We start from the raw sequence: 26,770 nt of genomic DNA on the forward strand, positions 1-26,770 counted from the left end.
ATGGTACACTGCAGTTGCGTGTTTTTGAGAAAGGTCTGTGACCAGGGCCCCTCGCCCTACGACCCGATGGCGGGGTGTCGGGAGCCCCACTTGAGGGCTTGGATTTGTCTTCGTTTCCCTCTCTCCCCACTTTTTCTTCCTTGAGGCCTCTTTCTTGCTTGATTGTACCATAATTCTCTCCTCTCTGCCCCTCGCGTCGTCTGACTTGTCCTGTGAGGGGCGCCAATAGTATGGTTAGGACGGGTGTTTGGCTGGGGTAGGGGTTGAGATTTTTCAGGAGAATTGTGCGTGTGCACGTGGGATGAAGAGCTGGGACAGCTACCTGTCGTTTGTTTATATATGCGATATGGTATACTTAGAGTAAAGCTAATTTTTCCTCTTGATTCAAATAATGTACTATATCTGTAGCCCGTTCTTACTGTTTTCCTCCAGTGCATTGTTTTTCAGAGTTTTCTAAAAGATGACTTTTTCATCAGTGAACAAAAATATGTCATTCGCTAGCCTTCTCGCAGGAAGTCAGATTTTTTTGTGTGTGCAGTGCTGGTTTTAAGAATCGTTTCTGTAAGAAATTTACAGCTGCTTCAGGTTTTGTTTTGTTTTTTAATTCTTTAGAAACCTATTGGAAATGTTTTTTGAAACCTACCAGTGTCATAGTTTTGACACTGGTAAAAGCAAGATTAGATATTTTTAAGTTTGGTTCCTAAGACCTCCGAATCTCATGAATCTAGAGCAGTATAGAATGTGTCACACTGAATGGCTCTTTAAAAATAGAGGTGTTCTTTTTATCAGAGGAAAGGCATGGTAAAATTGTACTTTGAGTAAAATTATACTTTACCTAACTATTTTCCAGAAAATAGTCAAAAGGAAAGGGACTTGTGAGGTAACTAATTCTCAGCTAAAAAATAAATTACTATTTCTTTGTGAATAGGTAATGAAAAATTGCTTGTGTTGCTTTACTGCCTTGAACACTCTCTTCCAATCAGTGTTGTTTGCCAGGAGAGTTTTATCTCTTCACTCTACCTGTGATGCATTTTTGATCTAGCCTCCCAGACAAACTTCAAGTACTTCAACCCAGGGAAAAATATTCTAGTTAGCTCTCAAGTTCATCTATTATATATTATTCCCATCCTATTTCCTTACAACACTATTTCATGACTGCATTTGCATACACAAATGGAAACCTACACTTTGCATCTTTGCTGTATTCTTATCCTGTCTACTACAATCTCAGATCTAGACTGCCTCAGAATTACCAATGGAATTTTAGCCAAATATGCTTGCTGGCTTGACCCACCTTCATCACCTTTTCTTATCAGAAAGGTCAGTGGAGTGTATGTATTCGGAAGAAAGTTCCCAGATGCTTTTGATACAGCTATCTTAAATGACAAAAAAAGTAAAAATTGTGAGTTTTGAGAGATTATTCTATAAGGGATTTTGCTGGTCTGGAAGGTTCATACATAGGATCTGGACCTGCAAGAAGTTCTTAACTTAATGAGGGAAACAGAAGTAAATACTAAATCCACTATGAAACGTAAAAGGTGTAATAATAGAGATACAACTCTTCTGCTGAAAGAATGTAGACAAGTCACCAATAAGTGTTGATTATTGATTAGAGGAATTAAGGAAGACATTAAAGGGCCTCCCTGGTGGCGCAAGGGGTTAAGATGCAACCTATGAAGCTATCTGCAGCCACTGCAGTACCAGTTCGATCCCCGGCCAGGGAGCTACCCACACGGTGCAGCAGACCTCTCCTGACTCACCCGCTGCTCCCCTCAGCAGTGTATTTCAGTTGATCTGCCTGTTCTGTTCCCCACTCTCTCTGATAAGTCCTCTCACCTCCCACATCTCTGGCCTGTACCCCAGTTCTTGTCATGTTAATGTGCTGTGTTTGACATGACTATTATCCTTTCAACTAATACATTAAGAAATTAAATACAGATCTTGCTCTCAGTTGTTTTAGACAGTTAGGCTTACATCCTGTTGGAGATGGCCAACATTTGATTGAATATCTCATAAATAAATAAATCTTTTTAAAAAAAGAAAGACATTAGAAAATAGATTTAGGAGGTTTTGTGATAGAAAAGAACAAATGGCATTATAAGTAAAGGAAGAGCACTGAGTAGAGTGCCATGGAGACATGACAGTAGAGCAAAGAGGAAGAGAAGAAGGAGGGGCTCAATGAATGAAAATGAAACTAGAAGGGTACATTAAAAGCTTTGAATAATACTCAGAATTTTATTTATTTATTTTGAAAGATTTACTTATGCATATAACAGCTGGGGTACAGGCCAGAGATGTGGGGGGTGAGAGAATTCACCAGAGACAGAGTGGAGAACAGAACAGGCAGACTGACTGAAATACACTGCTGAGGGGAGCAGCGGGCGAGACGGGGTTGTGCCATGTGGGTTGCTTCCTGGCCAGTCGGGGATCAAACTCGTGCTGCAGAGGCTGCGGATTGCTTCATAGTGTGGTGCTTAACCCCTTGTGCCATCAGGGAGGCCCAATACTCAGAATTTTAGACTTTCTGTAATAAACAGCAAAAAGCAAACAAAAAAACATGGTTGGGTTTTGAGTAAAGGAGAAATATAACTGGAGATCAGATCCATTTTCAGAAAAATAGCTCATGCAGCAGAACAAAGGATGTATTGAAGAAGATATGATTGAACTAAAAAGACAAGTTAGGAATTAATGTTATGGTGAAGATACTATGGCAGTTGTACCAGAAAGGAGAGCTAAGCCTTCACAGAAAGAAGCAGGTTTGTTCAAAGATTCCATAGGTGTCCTCAATGAATAGATAAAGTATGTTTCCATCATTTGAGAGAGCAATAGGGGAACAATTTTACCTGGGAAAAGTTTGTTTTTGTCATGTTAATGTGCTGTGTTTGACATGACTATTATCCTTTCAACTAATATGTTAAGAAATTAAATACAGATCTTGTTCTTAGTTTTAGACAGTTAGGCTTACATCCTGTTGGAGATGTCCAACTTTTTTTTTTTTTTTAAAGATTTATTTATTTATTTATACAAGCACTGGGTACAGTCAGAAGCGCGGGAGGGTGAGTGAATTCACCAGAGCCAGAGCAGGGAGCAGAGCAGGCAGAAGGACCGAAGTACACTGCTGAGGGGAGCAGCGGGCGGCAGGAGAGGTCTGAGCGCCATGCAGGACCCTCCTCCAGTGGCCGGGGAGCAACCAGGGATCGAACCGGCACTGCAGAGGCTGCGGGCATCTTTGCAACCCAGCACTCAACCACTGTGCCACCGGGGAGGCCCGATGTCCAACATATTTGATGGAATATCTCATCGAGGTGATATCTACTGCTACAGGCAAAGAACACCCACAGGGAGAAAGTCAAGATTGAAAAGTGGCCGATCACAGGGACATTTGGATAAGTAGGACAACTAATATTTTTATCAGAGGTCAAACAGGAAGTGACTATAAATTTGGCTACAGAATGTGACTATTGAGGGTTTTTTTTAAAAGGAGCTCAGTGACAGGAAAGAACTAGGAAGGAGTTATAAATCTGGAAGCACGTTTGATATACAAATATTCTCTCTTTCTCTCTCTCTTTCTTTCTCTCTCTCTGTCTTTTCAGTATGCAAACTTCATCGATAACCTAAGAGTTTTCGCCAGGGGAGGAACTGGTGGAATGGGTTACCCTCGTTTAGGTGGAGAAGGTGGAAAAGGTGGTGACGTCTGGGTTGTTGCTCACAACAAAATGACTTTAAAACAACTTAAAGACAAATACCCTAAGAAGCGATTTGTGGCCGGAGAAGGAGCAAATAGTCGGTAAGCATTTACTGAATGACTTTTGGTTTTGTAAAATTAATCTCTCCTGGAAGACAAAAAAAGTTGGAAGCTAAAATTGGTAATTTGAAGTTAATTCCTTTGTTTGTAACTGGGCAAAAGTCTGCAATATTTGTTTCAAGTCTAGTAAAGATAACCTGTAGGTAGAAAGAAATGTTTTGGAGTTTTTCGCTTTTAAATTTTTTTTTTTTAAGATTTATTTATTTATACAAGCACTGGGTACAGTCAGAAGCGCGGGAAGGTGAGTGAATTCACCAGAGCCAGAGTGGGGAGCAGAACAGGCAGAAGGACCGAAGTACACTGCTGAGGGGAGTAGTGGGCCTGGGAGGAGAGGTCTGTGCACCATGTGGGACCCTCGCCCGGTGGCCGGGGATCTAACCAGCACTGCAGAGGCTGCAGCTTCGCAGCCCAGCGCTCAACTGCTGCACCACCAGGGAGGCCCGCTTTTAAATTTTTTATTCTCCCAAATGTCCCACTTCCAACTAAGATAACAAAATATTCAGCAGCATCACCTGCTGATAAAGGAATCCTTGTAAAAACTAAAAAAAAATTTCATTTGAGTATTTTTGTTTTATGATTATTATGATTAGAAACATTTTATTGGGGGCCTTCCTGGTGGCGCAAGTGGTTAAGATGCAACCTATGAAGCTAACCGCAGCCACTGCAGCACGAGTTCGATCCCCAGCCAGGGAGCAACCCACATGGTGCAGCAGACCTCTCCTGACTCACCTGCTGCTCCCCTCAGCAGTGTATTTCAGTTAATCTGTGTGTTCTGTTCCCTACTCTGTCTCTGGTGAATCCTCTTACCCCTCATACCCCCTGAACCTCTGATCTGTACCCCAGTTCTTGTATGCATAAAAATAAATCTTAAAAAAAAAAGAAACATTTTATTGGGCAAATTTGAGAGCCCTGTGATTTTTAGAATTTTAATAGTAAAAGTTTTGAGTTCAGAATGTTATTTTTTTTATTAAGGTAACATTGGTTTACAACATTGTTTATGATTCAGAGATATAGGTTCACATTTCTTCAGATGTATGTTACCAACCCACAGCGACCACCAAACCACTTATGCTCTTCCATCATTGTCCATTGGGCCTGTTATTATTATTATTATTTTCATTTTGGTGTTACGGGTAGGAAAGAACAGAATTTTTCATCCTGAAGTAAAAACAAAAGTTATTTTACTATTTGTTTTGAAAGGTTATGTTGCTGTAGTTCCAACCTCATTCTGTGTTGCAATTATTTATAAAAGATGGTGTATAATTTCAATTTTTTTTTTTAAATGTCTGGGAGTTTTTTTTTTTTTTAAGATTTATTTATTTATTTATATAAGCATTGGGTACAGTCAGAAGCGCGGGAGGGTGAGAGAATTCACCAGAGCCAGAGCAGGGAGCAGAGCAGGCAGAAGGACTGAAGTGCACTGCTGAGGGGAGCAGCGGGCGGCAAGAGAGGTCTGCGCGCCATGTGGGACCCTCCTCCAGTGGCCGGGGTGCAGCTGGGGATTGAACCGGCGCTGCAGAGGCTGCGGGCAGCTTCGCAACCCAGCGCTCAACCTCTGCGCCACTGGGGAGGCCCTAATTTCAAATTTTTAACAAAGACTTAAATAGTATGTTCTCTGTGGGATTTTGTATTGCATATTTTAGAATATAGAGACAAGACTTAATTTTCATTCTTATTTGTTATGACTGGTAAACTTTGTATTAAACTATTTTATTAAAAAATAATTACTGCTTCAGTCTCAAAATACCTTTAAGATATTTTGAAATAATTGAAATAATTTTAAAATAATTGAAGTGGTATTTGATTATTGTGTCAAGCATTTAAGTCAGTTTAGCTGGGACATGGTTTTATGATGAACAAAAGTATTCTGATGTTAGTAGATGTTACTAGTTATCTGAAATTAATGTCTTCCTCAGCTACCTGTATTTTGGAAATGGTGCTTGAATTAAGCTTGAAAGGCATATAGGACTTTGCTAGAAATCAAGGCAAGAAAGGTTGTGTTGGCAAAGTGTGTGTGTGTGTGTGTGTGTGTGTTCACGCATGTGCTCCCTCATGCATGTACATGCACAGTACATATTTATATATGACCTGGATTAAGATGGAACATCCTATTAAGTGAAATCATAGTGATTTCCAGCATAACCATGGTACAAGCGGAGTGGCATTTTGTGAAATAAAGACATTGTAGTTGGATCACAAAGAGCCTGATACACAATGTTAAAGAATGTTTAATATTATCTTAGAGTAACGGGGAATATTAAAGGATTTTACATAGGCAACTGACATTAAATAAATTGGTGTTTTAGAAAAATCACTCTAGAGATGGCTAAATAAGGAGTAATTAGAGGTGATTGAGACTGGAGACGAGATCACTTGGTGAATACTGTAGTATTTCAGAAATACTGATAGTCTGAATTAAAGTCTACTGCGTATCTTTTGGGTCTCATCTTCTCTAATTATGTGTTTGCTGAATTCCAGCTATACTGCCTTTTTTATAGTCTTTTATCACTGGTATTTGTCTTTTATCATTGCATATTTCTTCATGTTATTCCTACAGTGCTTTTTTCTCCACTCTGCCCAAATGGAACCTATTCATCCCTTAGTTTTAAGCTCAAGACTGCTGATTTCTCTCACCTAGGTCAGAATTCTCATACCCACCCAAATATATAGGCTCTCCTTAATAAGACTTGCCACAGTTATTATTTTATATTTTTCATCTGTTTGATTAACATCTGTTCTCCTACGAGACTACTATAACTTTCATGAAGGCAGGGAATGTATTCATTTTAAACCTTTTATGTCATACATCTAGTACATGATTGGCACATAGTAAGATACTCAGTAACATTAGTTGAATGAATGAATTGGATTGACATAAATGGATGGATTCAATCATGTTAGAAAAGTAAAATTTAGTGAATGATGCAGTATTGGAGAATGAGAAATAAAGGTTGACTCCTGGTTTGACTTGAGTAGTGCTAATTTGATAGTACCATTCTCTGAGAAAGATCATAGAAAGAAAATGGCTACTGGGTTGTAGAGTAAGGGTGTTTAAGGGAACTTTGGACATATCCAGCAAGCCCTGGAAATAAATGTTTTGTGGTTTAGAGTATGGTCTAGTTAGAGTCATGGTATTGTTTATCATATGCATGAACCAGGGGAAGTGGGTTACAGAGGAGGAAGGGGTTGAGTGTGAAATTCTGTTATTCACCAATATTTCAGGGGAGGAAACAGAAGGGATGAAGCAAAATGTAGAGCCAAGAGAGACTTGGTGTTGTGGTAGGTAGGGTAGGGGAGGAAGAATTTGAATTTTATTTGTGTTGTGGCAATGATCTCTATAATCAAGTGTACAATATTTTTGTTAATTATGAGTTACCGCGACTGTGGTTATCTTGGTATCTTAAATCATTACTTCATATTATTTTCTTTGGGATGTGATACTCTAAAATAAATAATTAGGGATTATTTTATTTTTCCTCTACTCTTTGATTATTTAACATCTGCATTAGATGAGTTGGTCAGTAGTATTCTTGGTGAATCATTAAACTTGCTTGAATATAAATTATTCCATTTAGGGTATTGTTGTTATTTTAATTTGGCTTAATTTTTGTAGGGTTAGTGCACTAAAAGGCTCCAAAGGAAAAGATTGTGAAATTCCTGTACCTGTGGGTATCTCAATAACTGATGAAGATGGTAAAATTATAGGTGAGTGTACTTTAGATTCTGAGGTCGTGAAAAATTGGACATTTGGGGGAGTAATTTTTTTGAGTTTTGAATTTTTTAAAAAAACATTACCCTTTCCATTGCTAACTTATAAAAGTGCTTTTTAAAACTTTATATAAAAGTTACTCAAAATTAACTGCTAGATTCAAGATTTTTTTTTAAAGATTTATTTATTTATACAAGTACTGGGTACAGTCAGAAGCGCAGGAGGGTGAGAGAATTCACCAGAGCCAGAGCGGGGAACAGAACAGGCAGGCTGACAAAGAAATACACTGCTGAGGGGAGCAGCGGGCACGGCAGGAGAGGTCTGCGCACCATGTGGGACCCTCGCCAGTGGCTGGGGATCGAACTGGTGCTGCTGAGGCTGTGGGCAGCTTCGCAGCCCAGCGCTCAACCCCTGCGCCACCCGGGGATGCCCTCAAGATTTTTTTTTTTAAAGATTTATTTATGCATGCAAGAGGTGGGGTACAGGCCAGAGATGTGGGGGGTGAGAGGATTCACCAGAGACAGGTTGGGGAACAGAACAGGCAGATTGACTGAAATACACTGCTGACGGGAGCAGCGGGCAAGCCGGGAGAGGTCTGCTGCACCATGTGGGTTGCTCCCTGGCCGCCCAGGGGATCGAACTCATGCTGCAGAGGCTGCGGATAGCTTCTTAGGTTGCGTCTTAACCCCTTGCGCCCAGGGACGCCCCTCAAGATTATTTTAAAGATAGGAGTATTTACTGGTTTTAAAACACTTGACTAGTCTTTTTCAATCACTTAGAAACTTGTTTTTCCAGAGTCAAACTTTTAATAGAAACAAATCCTATTGTTTAGCCATTTGGATTTGTGAATTGGAATTTTCTGGTATCTATTTCTGCAGCAAAAATCACTCATGATTACTTCCACTTACTAACATTTGCTCTAATCTTTCTTTTTAAAGGAGAAGTCAATAAAGAAAAAGATAGACTTTTGGTAGCTCAAGGAGGTCTTGGTGGTAAATTACTTACAAATTTCCTACCAATGAAAGGCCAGAAACGAATAATTCACCTTGATCTTAAACTGATAGCTGATGTAGGTCTAGTGGGGTAAGTAGCATTTTAATTTTTATTTTAATACTTTTGGAGAGATAGCTCATGAATAGGAAATTAATGGAAGTAGTAATTTGGAAACAACTTTATTTTATGGAATTTGTGCATTGTGTATTTTGAGAATATATGTCGTTATTTTCATATTGCCAACATATAGTTTCATAGCTACTACTCATTTGCCAAAGATCATAGTGATCGAATAGACCAGTAGAAATGTTAGAGAATGAATAAAGAAAGAAAAAAATCAATCATGTTTAGTAGTGTATGAAGAGAATAGACCATAACCGGATGTTACGGAATAAAATAAAAAACCCAAACAGACCACATCAAGAAGATGTATACAAAGAAAAAGGGAAAAAGTAATCGAGAAAGTTTACAAGTATTAATAGAGGTAATGAGTTGTCATTAATCAGATGACTAAAGGCTGTTACAGATGTCTCAAATATCAGACTTACTCACTATTGATCACTGAGTTGGATCCTGCTATGACTCTTTCCCTATTGGTCATGTTGTGCTTAGGATCTGTCTATTTGTGGTACTGCATATTTTATGATATTGTCCTTTTCACCTACTTCCATTCTTCCATCAGTGTTGTTTAGCTGGAGGGCTTGTAGTGTTGACACCAGCTGGAGTAAGTTAGATAGCATGACATGTAGTAAATAAAATAAGGAAAAACTTCAACATTACATTTCCCCTTCCCTGCCCTACTGCGTTACACAAGTCATCAAATGTCAGGTCTAAGGAAAAGGTAGAGAAAATTGCCTTATTGCTGCATTATTCCAGACTGCCAGATCTATTTCTTGTCTTCCCATAACTTTTCTTCTAAGCTCTTTTCATCTCTTTTTTCCTCATCATCTCTCTAGCCTTCCTCACCTATCTTATCAGCATTGACTTAGTCCTCAGCGTGACTCCATTCTAGCTCAAGTTTTTGTTTTTTTTTTTAATTTTTTTTTTTTTTTTGAGGGGAGCAGTGAGCGAGGCAGGAGAGGTCTGCCACACCATGTGGGATTCTCACCGGCCGACCGGGATCAAACCCGTGCTGCAGAGGGTGCGGACAGCTTCACAGTGCGGTGCTCAACCGCCTGCGCCACCAGGGAGGCCCATAGTTCAAGTTTTAATAGGGAAAGATGGGATCCTGGCATTCAAGCTTATCATTCACATTTAATTTTTTCCAATAAAATATGATTATGAAACATAAACATATCGGTGATGTAATACTACATATTTTTCAGGAATATTATGAATTTAATAGGATTTTGTGGATAAGACTTAGAATCCAGCCATTCACAATCTCATTTGGTATAAAAATGAACTTCAAGTTCCGTGGGGATGTCTTTACATACTAAGAAGAGCCTAGCAAGGCTGAGAAATAAAGGTGATGTTGACATTGGGGATTCCATTGAGACTATTTGTGTTAGCATCTCAAATCCTCTGAAGGCTGCCTAGATAGTCTTAGTTAAGTTATATGTTCTTTCTATATCTGTTTTCTTATCTTTAATGGTGGTTGGAGATAGTTCTCAGTTTAAAATGTTATTTGATGAGTAAGATACGTTTGCAACATAATGCATGCCTTGGATTTATGAAAGCTTAGTGAATAAAGGGTGGCTGCTGTCATCATTATATTGCCAGTCTTTTGGAGACTAATTGTCATGAACTGTTAAGCTTTTCAGAAGTGAGTTTGAAATTATAGTCAACAATAAACGAATCAAAAATTTATTTTTGTTTTAATGTTTTTTTAAATTTGTTTTTGTTTTTATTGATTTACCATTGGTTTACATCCTTGTTAGTATTTAGAACTATAGGATCCCCCTTTCAGGTGTTGTCTCCATAGTAAACTCACCACCAAAGCACCCATAGTCCTTCCATAGTCCATTCTCTCTCCTCACTCTGATCTCACCCCTCTCTTTCTTTTTCTCTCACTCTCCTCCTTTATCTCATTAATTGCTTTATTTCTGATGCCTGCTATATTGCTTGTAACAAGTCAGTGTTCACTTATTTGTTGGGTAAACTTTTTTTTTAAACTATAATTGACTAATATTACTTTCAGGTTTACAACATAATGTCATATTGTATATATTGCAGAATGATTGCTACAATAGCCTAACACAGCCTACCTTAAAATGTGGCTTTTGTGAAATTGGCCAGAGACTCTGCTGCTTGTGGCACCAATGATTCAATCAGAGCTTTTCCTGCTTCTCTGTGACCTGAGGTTTCCAGTGGGAGCCCTCAGTGTATATCCATATGATTGCAAATGGGAAGATATCTTTTTGTTATGGCTGAATAATATTGTGCTCTGTGTGTGTGTGTGTGTGTATAAATAATCATATTTGCTTTATCCATTCATCCCCTGATGGACAATTATGTTTCATGTCTTTGTATTGTAAATAATGCTGCAGTGATGGGGATACTTACATACTTTTAAGTTAATGTTTTTGTTTTCCTCAGATAAATGTCCAGAAGTGAAGTTTTCTGGATGATATGATAGATCTATTTTCAATGTTTTTGAGGAACTATCATACTATTTTCCATAGTGGCTACACCAGTTTACATTCCCATTTGTTGAGTAAACTTAATGAAAATATCTGAATGAAATTTAGAAAGTCATGTCTTAAGTGACTTCCATTCCTTGTACTTTTATTCATGCATGGTTGGCCTTTCATGCATGGTTGGCCTTTAGTAATCAAATCAAAGCTTTTAAAATGAGCATATATTTTAATCCACTATTTCTTCATTTAGAATTCCACTAAGAGTTTAAAGGTATGTGTAAGAGGTTCAGGGATAGTCACTGCAGTGTTTAAATTTTTTTGAAAAAATATGAAATAACAATTGTCATTTGCAGAAAGAAAAAAAATAGTTGCTTATTAATCCTACCTCTCTTTGGTAGGATCATTATATGTCTTTCAGCTGTATGGACATTTTTTGCAACAATCTATATAATAGCAAAATAGCCTAAATGCCTAACAACAGGAAATTAGTTGAGAAGATTGCAGTGCAACCTTGAAAGGTGTTCAACTTATATCATTCGATTTAAAAAAGAGGCCAACCATCTTTCAGGAAAAAAAAAAAAGAAACAATCCTGAATCTGATCAAAGCTTTATATCTTACTGATTTATGGAAAATCCAGGACAGAGGAACACATTAAATGACATCAAGGGGTGCCTAAAGAAAAAAACAGATTGTAAAAGAGAAACTCTACAGGAAAAATGACCCCATTTCTTTAAAAATAAAATTGCAAAGAAAAACAAGATGATTGGGAAGCTATGCCAAGAGAAATTTAAGAGACAAATCCACCAGTCTAATACATGGATCTTATTTGGGTCCCTATGCAAATAAATTCACTTTTAAAAGCTGTGTTGCAATTGTATTAATATCGGTTGAAATGGGGTCACAGCTAAGTGGGATTCATTAATGTGTGTTCTCTAGATGCATCTACCCCATTTCATCAACAGAACCTTTGTTTACATGCTGTTTCTTTTGACTAAAACATCCTTGACTATCACTGTCTGTCAACTCATGTTTATTCTTCATATCTCAGTCCTAGCATCACATTCCCCAAAGAAGTCTATGTTTGTGTATGTTTGGAATTGTCCATTTTTTTAAACCATAAAACAATATGAGTAATAGCTGTCAGTATTTTGCTAAAAATAGCAAATTGCAAGTATTTTTATGTCTTTTTTTTATGATACTTAACTTTTTAAAAATATAACTTGAATTATTTACTTTCTCAATATTGAAACATCTTCAGTGTTTTAGTATTTCAGTACTGAAATGAATGTCCACAATGAGTGTTCCTAGCTTTTTCATAAACCTTCTTTATGTTTAAAATTTTGAAGTTTATTTTATATTTATATCCTACTCTTAATCCCAGAAATATTCAGGTCATTAAACCTTTCCTGTGAAATGTTTTGAATTCAGACATAGCAAGTATTAATAATAATAATGATACTTATTTACATAATTTTATTTTTTCATTTCAGATTCCCAAATGCTGGAAAATCTTCTTTGCTAAGTAAAATTTCTCATGCAAAACCTGCAATTGCAGATTACGCATGTAAGTGTAACTTGTATATTTTAATGTATAGAGGTAAATTTTAAAAGAGATCTTTTTCTGAATATGAAAACTCTGAGGGTAACCTTAGTTTGAAAACTTCACGGATAGTATACATATATTGCCAATTACCTTTGACACCTCTTTAGCCCTCAGCAAAGCACCTACTGCTGGTTAGACACTTTGTTGCCTTAGTTCTCTGTTGCATAATCATTTATTTGGTTTAGCTATGGTGTTATGAGCACCTCCCTTTATCAAGCAATGTGACAAATAATAAGAAGGCAGAGGTGAATTCCGTCATTCATTTAACAATTATTTATCTCTGATACCCACAATAGATTCTGGGGTTAGAAAGACTGGTAAGCAGGAATGGATACTATTCTGACTTTCACTGAGCTTACAGACTAGTGGCAGAAGGCACATATATCATAATGAATATAAGGGAATATGATTCTATTAAAGTACATAGGTTATTGCTGTACATTTCTTTGGGGAACTGTGATGCCAGGGGTGAGATAGGAAGAATAAATATGAGTTAATCAGTAACAGATAGTGGAAAGGTCCATTATAGGAAAAGAGGTGAAAGGTCTTTTATAGGAAAAGAATTTCACAAAGATTCTGTGGTGGCAGTGAGTAGATTAATGTGTCTGGGAACATGAGGAAATCAAGATGAGCCTGGAAATGTAGGTAGAGACCATGTCATATAAGCAATATAGGTTGCATTTGATTTTATATCTTGTTTTTTCAAGTAACAGTTACCTGTTTTTATTTTTTTATAATTTAAAACATGTTTAATTTGGGGGGTACATTTTTGCACATGTTGTACTCACCCTCCGCCATGCCACTAGTTCCAATACCCCCTCTGCTACTCTCCCTGATTGCCTTTACCTTTCCTCTATTCACTCTGGTAACCATTAAATTCTTTCACTAAGTTCAAGATTATTATATCTTATAAGCAGCTGATAACCTTTTAAACAAGGGATAAATGATTTAATACACTTTTCAAAAAGATCTCTGCATATCAAAAAGAAAAGGGATTGGTGTGGGACATAAGTGGGTCAGAGTAGAAAAGATAGTAGACTTGTAATAACTAGATTAAGTAGGGAATGATATGATAGAATTTCTGTAGTCATTAAACAGGGAGACATAGAATGATGTCAACCTCATAAGTAAAATGAAGGCATTCTAAAATTAGATTCTAATGAATTAGAGTTAATTTTGCACTTATAAATATTGTGGCTATTATTTATTGTTATAATGCAGGAGACTCCTGAGAAGGGAAAAAGAAGCTAGTAATAAGTCCCAAGAAGACTAGTGCAGGATTGGTGAGGCTTAACGAAACCGAATGAGAAAAGACTCAAATGTTTCTACAGACCCAGTGATAGAAAATTAAATTCTCATACCCTGACATCTTTATCATGCTCTTTGAAATGCAATAGAGAAACTTTGAGACCCAGTAACTAATTAGACCTAGGCCTACAAAAATTATAAAAATATATTTGTCATTTTTCAAGTATATATTATAGAAACCAGTTTTAGCTTCCATTTCAATAAGTGAGAACATAATCTGAATTATTCACAGAAAAGTGATACTGTTTATTTTATACATAATGCGTAAGAAATTTGAGAGTTAATCATTCTAACCTTACCTTTATTGTTGTTTGTATTTTTTTCCTTCAGTTACAACATTAAAACCTGAACTTGGAAAGATAATGTATGAAGACTTCAAACAGGTAGGTATTTTTAAAATAAGATCCTTCAATAGAAGTAAAAGTACTTGCTTTTTGTATTTGAATTTTGTAATATTCAAATGTTTCTGTGGTGTTAGAGGGAAAGAAATGGCAAGATTTTATGATAAGTGAAAACATGATCAAATAAATTCTGCTGAGTGATAATGAAAAATTTTCATTATAATGAAAAATCATATAATAAACTTTTTAAAAAATGTATTATTATTAAAGTTAAATTGGTTTATAATACTGTATATGATATAGGGATATAGATTCACAGCTCTGCAGATGTGAGAGAGCCAGAGCACTAATAATCTTCCACAGTAGTATACTGGCCCCTTACACCCTTGGCTCCCTTCCATCTTTCAACCTCAATTCTATAGTCAGATTTCTAGGTTTGTTTTGGTGTCCTCCCTGTTTTCTCTATATTCCACCTGGTATTTGTCCTTCTGACTTACTTCACCTTTCATAATCCTTGCCTGGTCTGTTCATGTTGTCAAAAATGGCAAGATTTCATCTCTTTTTTTTTTTTTTAATGGTTGAGCAATATTCATTGTGTGTATATACCACATCTTTTTAATTTACTTGTGTTTTTGGACAGTTAGGTATTTCCATAACTTTGCTATTGTAAATAGTGCTGCAGTGAACATAGGAGTGCATGTATTCCTTCAAATTAGTGTCTTTGCATTCTTTGGATAGATACCAAGAAGTAGAATTGCTGGATCATATGGTAAATCTATTTTTTTAATATTTGAGGAGGCTCCTTACTGTTTTTCCATAGGAGCTGAACCAGTCTACATTCCCACCAACAGTAGATGAGGGTTCATTTTTCTCCACTCTATCACCAACACTTGTTTCTGGTAGTTTTGGCATGGACCATTCTCAACAGGTGTGAAGTGCTATATCATTTAGTTTGGATTTGTATTTCTTTGATCATAAGTGATGATGAGTATTTTCCATATGCCTGTTGGTCATCAGTATGTTGTCTTTGGAGAACAGTTGGTTTTCTTTTGTTGAGTTGTATGAGTTCTTTGTAGATCTTTGATATTAGTTTCTTGTGGGATGTATGATGTGCAAATATTTTCTCCCATTTAGTAAGATGTCTTTTCATTTTAATGATAGTTCTTTTACTGTGTAAAAGCTTTTTAATTTGATATAGTCCCATTTGTTAATTTTTCTTTTGTTCCCCTTGCTATTGTAGGCATAGCTCCAAAGAAATCTCTGAAGCCAATATTTCAGAGTAATTTGCCTATGTTCCTTTTTCTATGTATTTTATGGTTACAGATCTCACATCCTAGTGTTTGATCCATTTTAAATTAAAATTTTTGTGGATGCTGTGAGGTAGTGGCCTAGTTTCATTGTTTTGCATGTACTCTTTATTTTCTCAGAACCATTTGTTGAAGAGACTCTCCTTCCTCCATTGCATATTCTTCACTCCTTTGTCATAAATATCTTTCCTTATAAGTTGGATTGACTTCTGGGCCTCATCCCTTTGGGCCGGATGTCTCTTTCTATTCCAATACCATACTGTTTTGATTGCTATAGTTTTATAGTGTACTTTGAAGTCTGGGTATATGTATTTACCCAAATGAGTGGAAAATTTACATCCATACAAAAACTTGTACATGGATTTGTAGCAGCTTTATTTTACAAAAACTTGGAACCAAAGTTCCAACTACCAAAACTTGGAAGCAACCAGACATTAATAGATGAGTGGATAAACTATAGTATATCAAGACATGTAATAGTTAGCACTAAAAAGAAATGATCTGTTTAGTCATGAAAAGACATAAGGAATTTTATTTTTAAAGATTTATTTTATTTATTTATACATACACAAACTGGAGTCTAGGCCGGAGGTGGGGGTCGGGGGGTAAGAGGATTCACCAGAGACAGTAGGGAGAACAGGCAGATCTACTGAAATACAGTGCTGAAGGGAGCAGTGGGCAAGACAGGAGAGGTCTGCTGTGCCATGGTTCAGCTTTGCTTCCTGGCCTGGGATCCAACTCATGTTGAAGTGGCCGGTGATAGCCTGGTAGCGCTGAGACTTAACCCCTGCACCACTAGGGAGGCCTCCGACATGAGGAATTTTAGATGTTTATTACTGAGTGAAGTTCAATGTGAGAAGGCTATGTACTATATGATTCCAACTTTACAACATTCCGGGGATCAAAAGCAAAGCTAAGGAAATAGCTAAAATATCAGTGGTTGCCAAGAATTGGGAAAGTATGGAATGAACCAGCAAAGCACAGAGGAGTTTTAGATTAATACAACTATTCTGGTGTACTGATACATAATAGTTGATAAATGTTCTACATTTATCAAAACTCATGGAGTACACAACACCAAGAGTGAAACCGTAATATAAAGTATGGACTTAGGATGATAATATGTGTCACTGTAGTTTCATTTTTTTTTTAAGAAGTGGGGTACAGGCCAGAATTGCAGGGGGTGAGAAGACTCACCAGAGAGAGCAGGGAGCAGAACAGGCAGATGTAGCAAAATACACTGCTTAGGGGAGCAGCAGGCGAGGCAGGAGAGTTCTGCTGTGTCATACGGGTTGCTCCCCAGCCTTCCCAGGATCGAACTCGCACTGCAGAGGCCATGGACAGCTTTGCAGTGCTGCGCTCAACCCCCTGCGCTGCCAGGGAGGCCCATTGTAGTTTCATTGAATCCTATGACAAAATTCAAGAGATGAAAGATTTTTATTTGATTATAATAGTGGCATGACAGTAAAAAATATGAAGATTTCAACAGTTACATAGAATATTAAGTAAAATGTAAACATAGGATAATATGAATATAGAGAACAATATTTAGGGGAAAGGAGAACATTGTAATTCTTAAATCAGTAGAGAACTTCCAAGGAAAATTTCAGGATGTGAGATCTCTGTTGTATACACTGCTTTGTCACATAGCTACAACTTCCTTTGAGACTCAGAATTCCTTGTCCACATAGGGCAGTGAGTGTAGAGCAGTGCTTCTCATTCCTTACTGCACATCAGAATTATTGGCTTAAGAATAGTAATGATAAATGAAGCTGAGTCCAGGGATTTGAGACCTTATCTCTTGTGGATAGGACCCTGGGGATCAGTAGTTTATAATAAAGTTCACTAGGTGATTCTGATGTATAGTGAGATTAGAAAACCACAGTGTAGAGTGATGGTTCGTAAATCTTAGGATCTCCAAAAGGAATTTTATTTTATTTATTTTTTTAAAGATTTATTTTATACAAGAACCAGGGTACAGGCCAGACATGCGGGGAGGGTGAGAGGATTCACCACAGACAGGGTGAGAGGATTCACCACAGACAGAGCGGGTAACAGAACAGGCAGACTGGCAACAAAACACACTGCTGAGGGGAGCAGCGGGCGAAACAGGAGAGGTCTGCCACGCCATGTAGGACCCTCACCAGCCGGCTGGGTTCGAACCGGTGCTGCAGAGGCTGCGGACAGCTTCACAGCACGGTGCTCAACCACCTGTACCTCCTGGGGAGGCCCCAAAAGGAATTTTAGAATGCTAGATGCTTTACTTCTTTTTTTAAATTTTATTTATTTATACAAGAGCTTGGGTATAGGCCAGAGACGCAGGAGGGTGAGAGGATTCACCAAAGACAGAGCGGGGCGTAGAACAGACAGACGGATAGAAAGCACTGCTGAGGGGAGCGGTGGGTGAGACAGGAGAGGTCTGCCACGCCTTGTGGGTATTTCCCTGGCCAGCTGGGCATGCTGCAGAGGCTGCGGACAGCTTCATAGTGCTGCGTTCAACCCGCTGAGCCATTGGGGAGGCCCTATATCCTTTACTTTTTAAGAATGGTCAATAATCCTCTTGGTGGAATAGGAGCAATGGTGCGAAAAATCAATTACACATTAAAACTTAAAAATTTTTTTGGCAGTATTTTATTTTCAATTATTTATTTTTCACATCATTGTTCATTTTTTTAAACACATTTATTTATTTACACATACAAGAGCTGGGGTACAGGCCAGAGATGCGTGGGGTGAGAGGATCCACCAGAGAATAGGCAGACTGAGTGAAACACACTGCTGAGGGGAGCAGCAGGTGAGACTGCCTAGGTGAGAGGAGAGGTGACTGCCTAGGTGACAGCAGAGGAGAGATCTGCCTCACCATGTGGGTTTCTTCCTAGCCTGCCGGGGATCAAACTCGTGCTGCAGAGGCTGTGGATTGCTTCATAGTGCGGTGCTTAACCCCTTGGGCTACCAAGGAGGCCTCATTGTTCATTTTTAAACAATATTTGCTTTCACCCTCTCCCACAGGTGTAGTCCCCATAGAATTTCCTTCACCAGTGCACCCGTGCACCATCAGCATAGTCCCCTGTGCTCCTCCCTCCCTCCTTCTGATCCCTCTCCCTCCTCCTCCCCTGCATGATGTCTCTGGTTTATAATTGTCTCTTTTTGTTTTGTTTGTTTTGTATTGTTACTGTTTTTTTTTTTTTACACTGACGTCTTATTTGGTTGCCCTATATTTCTCCTATAAGTGAAACCATCCAATATTTTTCTTTCTCCTTCTGATTTATTTTACTGAGCATACTTCCTTCTAGCTCTATCCACATTGCTGTGAATGGCATAAGTTTATCTTTTTTGATTGCTGAGTAATATTCCATTGTGTGTATATATATCACATCTTCCAGGTTTTTACCATATTAAATAGTGCTGCAGTAAACATAAGGGTACAGGTGTTCTTTTGAATCAATGTAAAACTTAAAATTTAAAGGTGAAAACTATAGACCTAATTTTTAAATGAACTGAACTAATATACTTATAAACTTCTAAGAATTTAGATTTAAAAGTTGAAAATCGATGAAAAGATCATTAAACAAGATAATTTATAGAATTCCAAAGATAATTTATGTGATCAATGAATGTTAAACTAATCCCAAAAAAACTGTTGTATTAATAAGTAAAAATGGGACTCATTTCTGTGAACAAAGAATTTTTATTTTTAATACATTAATTTTGTTCTAAAGGTATATTGGCTTTACCAAGATGTTGTGGTAATCACAAATTAGGGACTGTTTATATTTGAAATATGAAAATTTGATAATATGATCATGGTTGTGGTTCTCATATATTCTTTTATCAAATCATTTTACTTTGTATTAGATATCAGTGGCTGATCTTCCTGGTTTAATAGAAGGAGCACATATGAACAAAGGAATGGGCCACAAATTCCTGAAGCATATCGAAAGAACCAGACAACTACTTTTTGTTGTAAGTCATATGCATACCAATGTAATGTTCAAATGAATATGAAAATCAATGAATTTATTTTTCCTAGATGCCTTTTTTATAATAAGATTTAAAGTAGTAGCATATTTTAGTCCATTAAGTCTGTTTAGATGGGGAGTCAAATACAGTAAGTAATCTTTATTTATAATAAAAGGATGGATGTGGAATTTTTTATTATATCAGATGTAATTTTGACCATACTAGTAAAGGTTTAAATCCTTAAGGTTTTTGACATACTGCGATATTGTATAGTATCTTTCTTTGGCACTCTAGTTACATATGAAATTGTTTGTATCAGTGTAAATTATCTATACTGTTTTCTCATTTTATTAATGATTGCCATTTTATCAGAAAAATTCTCACTTCAATTTCTCTGATTCATTTTGAATTTTTAAATTAACAATATAGATTAAGAAATGGTTTTAGCTTGAGAGAATTAAGACGTTTCAAACATAGAAATGTATAACTGTTCTCATGTTAAAGACTCTTTCCCTTTTTTTAGGTCGATATTTCTGGTTTTCAGCTTTCTTCCAAAACTGAATACAGAACTGCCTTTGAAACCATAATACTGCTTACAAAAGTAGGTCTTCTGTTTCAGTGTATGCTGCATCTAGTCTAGTATATAGACAAGTAGAACTATATGAATTAACATGTAATAATTAAATATATACTCCACCTCCTTTTTTTTAAAGGTTTAGTGTCAATTTAAGAATTATCTAAACTTGCCGTTTTTAGATTCTCAATACTCACTTGCTCCTCAAATTATTATAATCAATAAAACCCTCCTTAATTTAAAAAAATCCCTTCTCAGACGTTATTTTGCTTAAACTTTGAGACAGTGGTTATTTCTTCTTGAAACATTCTCCGTTCCTGGTTTCATAAATTGGTTTTACTTCTCTATTTTTCAATCTACTTCTTAGTTTTCTACTCACTCTTTAAGTAGCTTTCAGATGCTGTTCAGACTACTGACTGTCAAATCATTGTCTGATAACCAGATTTTTTTGTTGTGCTTTAGACCCACTTCCTATTGGGTATCTTTAATCGGATGTCTCATCTGCCCCCTCAAACTTAATATATCTAAAACTGAACTCATTACAAAAAATTTTTTTTAATTCTCTGGTCTCTACCAGAACTTAGTACTGAGTATGGAAGCCAGAAATCTGGGTGGTGGTCTTTCCTTCTCTCTAACCACTTCAAGCCCAGTCAGTTTTATATCCTAAATCTCTCTGAAATCCATCTACTTGTCTTCATTTTCATTATTATAATCATTATAGTAGTTGTAAGTCCCTTCTGTCTGATCTCCCTACTTCCAGTCTCTCTTCTCTAATCTGTTTTTATGTGGCAGCTAGAACAACCTTTATAAAAGAGCTAAGATGATCTTTGTTCCTTGCCTAAAACACTTCGATGGTCCCCCATTGCTATTTGGTTAAATTCTAATCTGAACATGGTTTATGTGGTCTGGCAAGGTTTGTGCCTGCCTGGTAAATCCATCTCCACCCTAAATTCTATTATTCAACCATATGATTACTGTCTAATACACTTCAAAGCAACTTAGAGGTCACTTACCTCTAGGACTTTGTATATCCTATTTTCTTTTTTTTTTTTTAAGTTCTTTTATTATTATTATTTTTTTTTTATAGAGGCATGTTTTATTTATTTATTTATTTTTTTGTTTGTTTTGTTTATACATGCACTGGGTACAGTCAGAAGTGTGGGAGGGTGATAGAATTCACCAGGACCAGAGCAGGGAGCAGAGCAGGCAGAAGGACTGAAGTACACTGCTGAGGGGAGCAGCGGGCAGCAGGAGAGGTCTGCACGCCATGTGGGACCCTCCTCTGGTGGCCGGGGAGCAGCTGGGGATCGGACCAGTGCCGCAGAGGCTGCGGGCAGCTTCGCAACCCAGCGCTCAACCACTGAGCCACCAGGGAGGCCCTGTATATCTTATTTTCTTTGACACTTTTTGCCCATTAGAATAATAGTGCTGGGCTGGGCCTCCCCTGGTGGCACAGCGGTTGAGCGCTGGGCTGCGAAGATGCCTCAGCGCCGGTTCAATCCCTGGCCACCAGGGAGGTTCCCACCTGGCGCGACAGACCTCTCCTGCCGTGCCCGCTGCTCCCCTCAGCAGTGTATTTCGTCAGTCTGCCTGTTCTGTTCCCCGCTCTGGCTCTGGTAGATTCTCTCACCCTCCCGCGCTTCTGACTGTACCCAGTGCTTGTATAAATAAATAAATAAATCTTTAAAAAAAATAAAAGAATAATAGTGCTGGGAACATTTATGTACAGGTTTTATATGAACATGTTTTCATTTTTCATGGGTATCTAATACCTATGGAGTGGGATTGCTAGATAATATGTTAACCATGTGTTTGACAGAACTGCCAAACTAGTTTTCATTGTGGCTGCACCATTACCCCATTTTACAGCCCCACTAGTATGAGGATTCCAGTTTTTCCACATCAATGTTACCATTTATTATTATCTATTTTATTAATTTTTGCATTCCTGGCGGTGATATTGTGGTATTTCATTATGGTTTTTGATTTTCTTTCTCTAGTGACTAATGACAATCATCTTTTTGTGTGCTTATCAGCCATTTGTATGTCTTTGGAGAAATGTCTGTTCATATTCTTTGCCCATTTTTTAGTTGGAATGTTTGTCTTTTTGTTGAATCAGATACATTATTTGCAAATATTTTCTCCCATTCTCTGAGTTGTCTTCTCACTCTCTTTATGATACCCTTTGAAACACAAAATTTTAAATTTTGATGAAATCCCATTTATTTTTTTCTTTTGCTTGTGCTTTTGGTATTTTATCTAAGAAACTATTCCTAAGCACATGTACTTTCTCCAAGAAAAATATAGGTATAACATTAGACTGTCATTATTCACTTATGCATTCACTTATGTACTTAACAGAAGTCCACATTTGACTCTAGGTACAAAGTCATAACTATTTCAAGATGTCATGTGAACTAAAATATATTAACATATGAACTAACTAGGAAGCATTTTCTGAATTTACTTTGTTAATTAGTTTTGTGGTTGTTGGGATTTATTGCATTGGAGATGCGAGTGGACTCTAGATTACTCTGGTCTATAAAGTAAAGAAACACATTACCAAGTAGGTGATTTATATAAATATTTTAATAAAATTATTTGTTTTTTTCTCTTTTTTATTTAAAGGAGTTAGAAATGTACAAAGAGGACCTTCAGACAAAACCTGCACTTCTAGCAGTTAATAAAATGGACTTGCCAGATGCCCAAGATAAATTCCATGTACTGATGAATCAACTCCAGAATCCTAAAGGTAAACAATTTAGTGAAAACTTGCAATGTACCGAGAATGCTAAGTTCAGTAATCAGTGGAAAAGAAAACTGACAGTTGCTACTCTTTAAAAATACATATGTTTAAAGAAAGAACACATATCATTTAAATAACATTATAATAATTCTCAGGTTTCAAAATAAATCATATGAATAGTAAGAGGAGACAAAAGAAAAATTAATTGAACTAAGGTTAATCTTCATGAAGAAGTAAAACTAAAAATGGACTCAAAAAATTAATGGGGGGGAGCGCCTCCCTGATGGCGCAAGGGGTTAAACGGCTGCACTATGAAGCAGTTACAGCCAGGAAGGTGACCCACATGGAGCAGCAGACCTCTCCCGGCTCGCCCGCTGCTCCCCTTAGCAGTGTATTTCAGTAAATCTGCCAGTTTTGCTCCCCACTCTGTCTCTTGTGAATCCTCTCACCCACCACATCTCTGGCCTATACCCCAGCTCTTGTATGCATAAATAAATAAATATTTAAAAAAAAGTTAATGGGGTTTGAGTCAGAATTTTTAAAAAGTCAGCATCTACCTGTGAAGTCTTTCACTTTAATGCATATCACAAGTTCTAGAACTTCATTCCCTTAGTACACCAGAAATTTAAAAACAGAGTTAATAGTTCCAACTTGTATCTATCTTTGCAATGTGAGCTCTCTTGATCTCCAAAATACACAGATTTTCTAAAACTTCAAAACAACTGGAGTATCTGTGTATATGTCACATTGAATGATAGATTCTGTTACTCCTAAGGGATTCATTTGTTTGAAATTCGTTCCTAAATGAACCACTTTTTGTAAAGGAACTTAGAGGGATTCTCCACAGTTTTAGATATTGACCTTTGCAGAACACTATCCTCTAGTGCTGATGCTTTCATTTTTCTGAGATTAGTAGATGACTTCGCATTAAAATGAGGAAAAGTAGGATGGTAAATGTCTAAAGTGTTTTTTTTTTTTTTTTTAAATAGAGGCATGTTTTTATTTATTTATTTGTTTGTTTTGTTTATACATGCACTGGGTACAGTCAGAAGCGTGGGAGGGTGAGAGAACTCACCAGAGCCAGAGCGGGGAGCAGAGCAGGCAGAAGGACCAAAGTACACTGCTGAGGGGAGCAGCGGGCGGCAGGAGAGGTCTGCGCGCCATGCGGGACCCTCCTCCAGTGGCCGGGGAGCAGCCGGGGATCGAACTGGCACCATAGAGGCTGTGGGCAGCTTCGCAACCCAGCGCTCAACAGCTGCGCCACCTGGGAGGCCCTGTCTAAAGTGTTTAAATGGTACTTTCTCCAATTTAAAAAGTAATTTATCTCTTTTTATCCTTGGCAATAATGCCCAATAGTATACTAGGACCAGAAGGTGACACCAGAAGATCCTTTCTTCCCTCAAAATCTTTCCCCTATATAGTTTACGTATTGGGGCTGTCCTTGAGTTAATAATTTACATTGAGACATAAATATTCCCTTTAAATTATGTTATATTAAAGTCATTGGATCTGTTTGCTAATAGATTATGCAGAAAAGGACCTTTTCAGTTGAGGTAGCAGAAGGGAGGTTAACTTAGAAGTTTGTAGCTATTCTGGATTGTCATCAAACAAAATACAGCACCCACAGCGATCAGTGATCGTTCCTGATTAGCCTCTGAATTTCCTTTGGAACATATGAATCTCAGAAATCAAGCTCCATTAACTCTTCTGCACTGTTGGTGGGAGTGCAAACTGGTCCAACCACTATGGAGAGCTGTGTGGAGATTTCTGGACCTACTAAACATAGAGCTTCCATATGATCCAGCAATTCCACTCCTAGGTATTTACCCAAAGGACACAGAAACATCAATTCCAAAGAACACCTGCACCCCTATGTTTATAGCAGCACTATTTACAATAGCTAAGCTTTGGAAACAGCCCAAATGCCCAAAAATAGATGACTGGATCAAGAAGATGTGGTACATATATACCATGGAATATTACTCAGCATTCAAAAAAGATAAACACATGCAATTTGTAGCAACATGGATGGCGCTGGAAGGGATCATGCTCAGCGAAATAAGCCAAAAAGAAAAAGAAAAATACCGGATGGTCTCACTCATAGCAGGAATCTAGAAAACTTAAATAAGGGACCAGGAAAATGAATATAAGAAAGTGAAAATCAAAATCAACAAAAAACTATGAACCAGAGAAACTTATTGGGGGGTGAGGGGCGGGAGGGGAGGGATTGGGGTCAGAATGGGGGGGTTGCAATTGTATGGGGAATATAAAAATAAAATTTATTATTTAATAAAAAAAAAAGAAATCAAGCTCCATTTTGGCTTATTTAATCTTTCATTTCAGCCTTTTCAGTACATATTTTAACCCATCCCATCAGTATGTCATCCTACCTCCTACCACCTTAGTGTCAGGGTAAATGAAAAAGTAATATAACAGCTGTCAAGCTTTGTGGAGTGATAGATTGGAGTCATCTGAAATGAACTGCCCTTGAAATCTCTCATACGCTTTCAATTTTAGTATGACTCCTTTCACTAATGTTAAGTCTGTCCTTGAGGGCAGTTAAAGGCTATCAGTATATTGAAGCAAGCTAGGACATGCCAAATCATGAATGATATTATTTTTTTTAAAGATTTATTTATACATATAAGAACTGGGGTACAGGCCAGAGGTGCGGGGGGTGAGAGGATTCACCAGAGACAGAGTGGGGAACAGAACAGGCGGATTGACTGAAATACACTGCTGAGGGGAGCAGCGGGTGAGTCAGGAGATGTCTGCTGTGCCATGTGGATCACCTCCCTGGCCTGGAATGGAACTCATGCTGCAGTGGCTGCGGATAGCTTCATAGTTCTGCATTTTAACCCCTTGTACCACCAGGGAGGCCCCGAATTATGTTATTTTTATAGAAAGATCCTTTAAGAGCACCTATGTTGCCTCATTTTATTGAACTCTTCTCAAAAGCAACATTTATTGTTTCTATGTGTAAATCATCTTCTCTGATTCATATTTTATTTATACTTCATTTGGTTTTAAATATCATAATTTAACAAATATTTTGCAATCAAAAAAGATAAACTCATGCCATTCACAGCAACATGGATGGAGCTAGAAGGGATCATGCTCAGTGAAATAAGCCAGAGGGAAAAAGAAAAATATCGAATGGTTTCACTTAGAGGAGGAATATAGGGGAACCAAATAAGGGATGGGGGGGGAATAATAATAAAACAACAAAACTAGCAGGCAACCATAAATAAGAGACATTCTGTGAGGGTGGGGAGGAAGAGGGATCGAAACAGGGGAGAGAAGAACACGAAGGACTATGGTGATTGTTCACAGGTGATTTGGTGGTGGGACTTCTACAAGGAATACACAATGATGTAAAAGATATAAGTTTTTAAAAAATTGTAAAAAAAATATTTACTAAGCATCTGTCATGTGCTAAGAACACTAGCTAAAAGGTAAAGATATGAGTATTAGAGAGAAGGAAAAAGGGAATTAAAAATCCTAAATTTCCCATTCCTTGCAGTTTTGACTTATTTTCAAAGAAAGTGAAAATCAACTTAGTTTTGTATTCTTTGTTGCAGACTTTTTACATTTATTTGAAAAAAAATTGATTCCAGAAAGGACCATGAAATTCCAGCATATCATCCCTATTTCTGCAATTACTGGAGAAGGAATTGACAAATTGAAGGACAGTATAAGACAATCACTGGATGAGCAAGCTGACCAGGAAAATGATTCATACCATCAGAAACAGTTGCTTAATTTACAGACTTCCAAAACAATATCTTATAGTGAGCCACCATCAAAGAGTGCTACTACTAGTTCCAGAATGGATATAATTTAA

General features: G+C 37.3%; 1 protein-coding gene across 2 annotated transcripts; it reads left to right on the forward strand.

Annotated features, from left to right (window-relative positions):
• GTPBP10 (GTP binding protein 10) lies at positions 1 to 26,770 on the forward strand (the record flags this gene model as incomplete). Of its 2 annotated transcripts, XM_084229307.1 has the most annotated exons (10): positions 1 to 33; positions 3,594 to 3,787; positions 7,419 to 7,516; positions 8,459 to 8,597; positions 12,578 to 12,651; positions 14,329 to 14,381; positions 19,502 to 19,609; positions 20,130 to 20,207; positions 22,809 to 22,932; positions 26,508 to 26,770. In XM_084229307.1, the coding sequence occupies 10 exons, from the start codon at positions 1 to 3 to the stop codon at positions 26,768 to 26,770; spliced, it is 1,164 nt and encodes a 387-aa protein (XP_084085433.1). The 2 variants fall into 2 exon arrangements, with proteins under 2 accessions (XP_084085433.1, XP_084085434.1); XM_084229308.1 differs by lacking the exons at positions 7,419 to 7,516; positions 8,459 to 8,597.

Source organism: Talpa europaea (assembly GCF_964194135.1).
Source record: "Talpa europaea genome assembly, chromosome: 3".
Classification (NCBI taxonomy): Eukaryota; Metazoa; Chordata; class Mammalia; order Eulipotyphla; family Talpidae; genus Talpa; species Talpa europaea.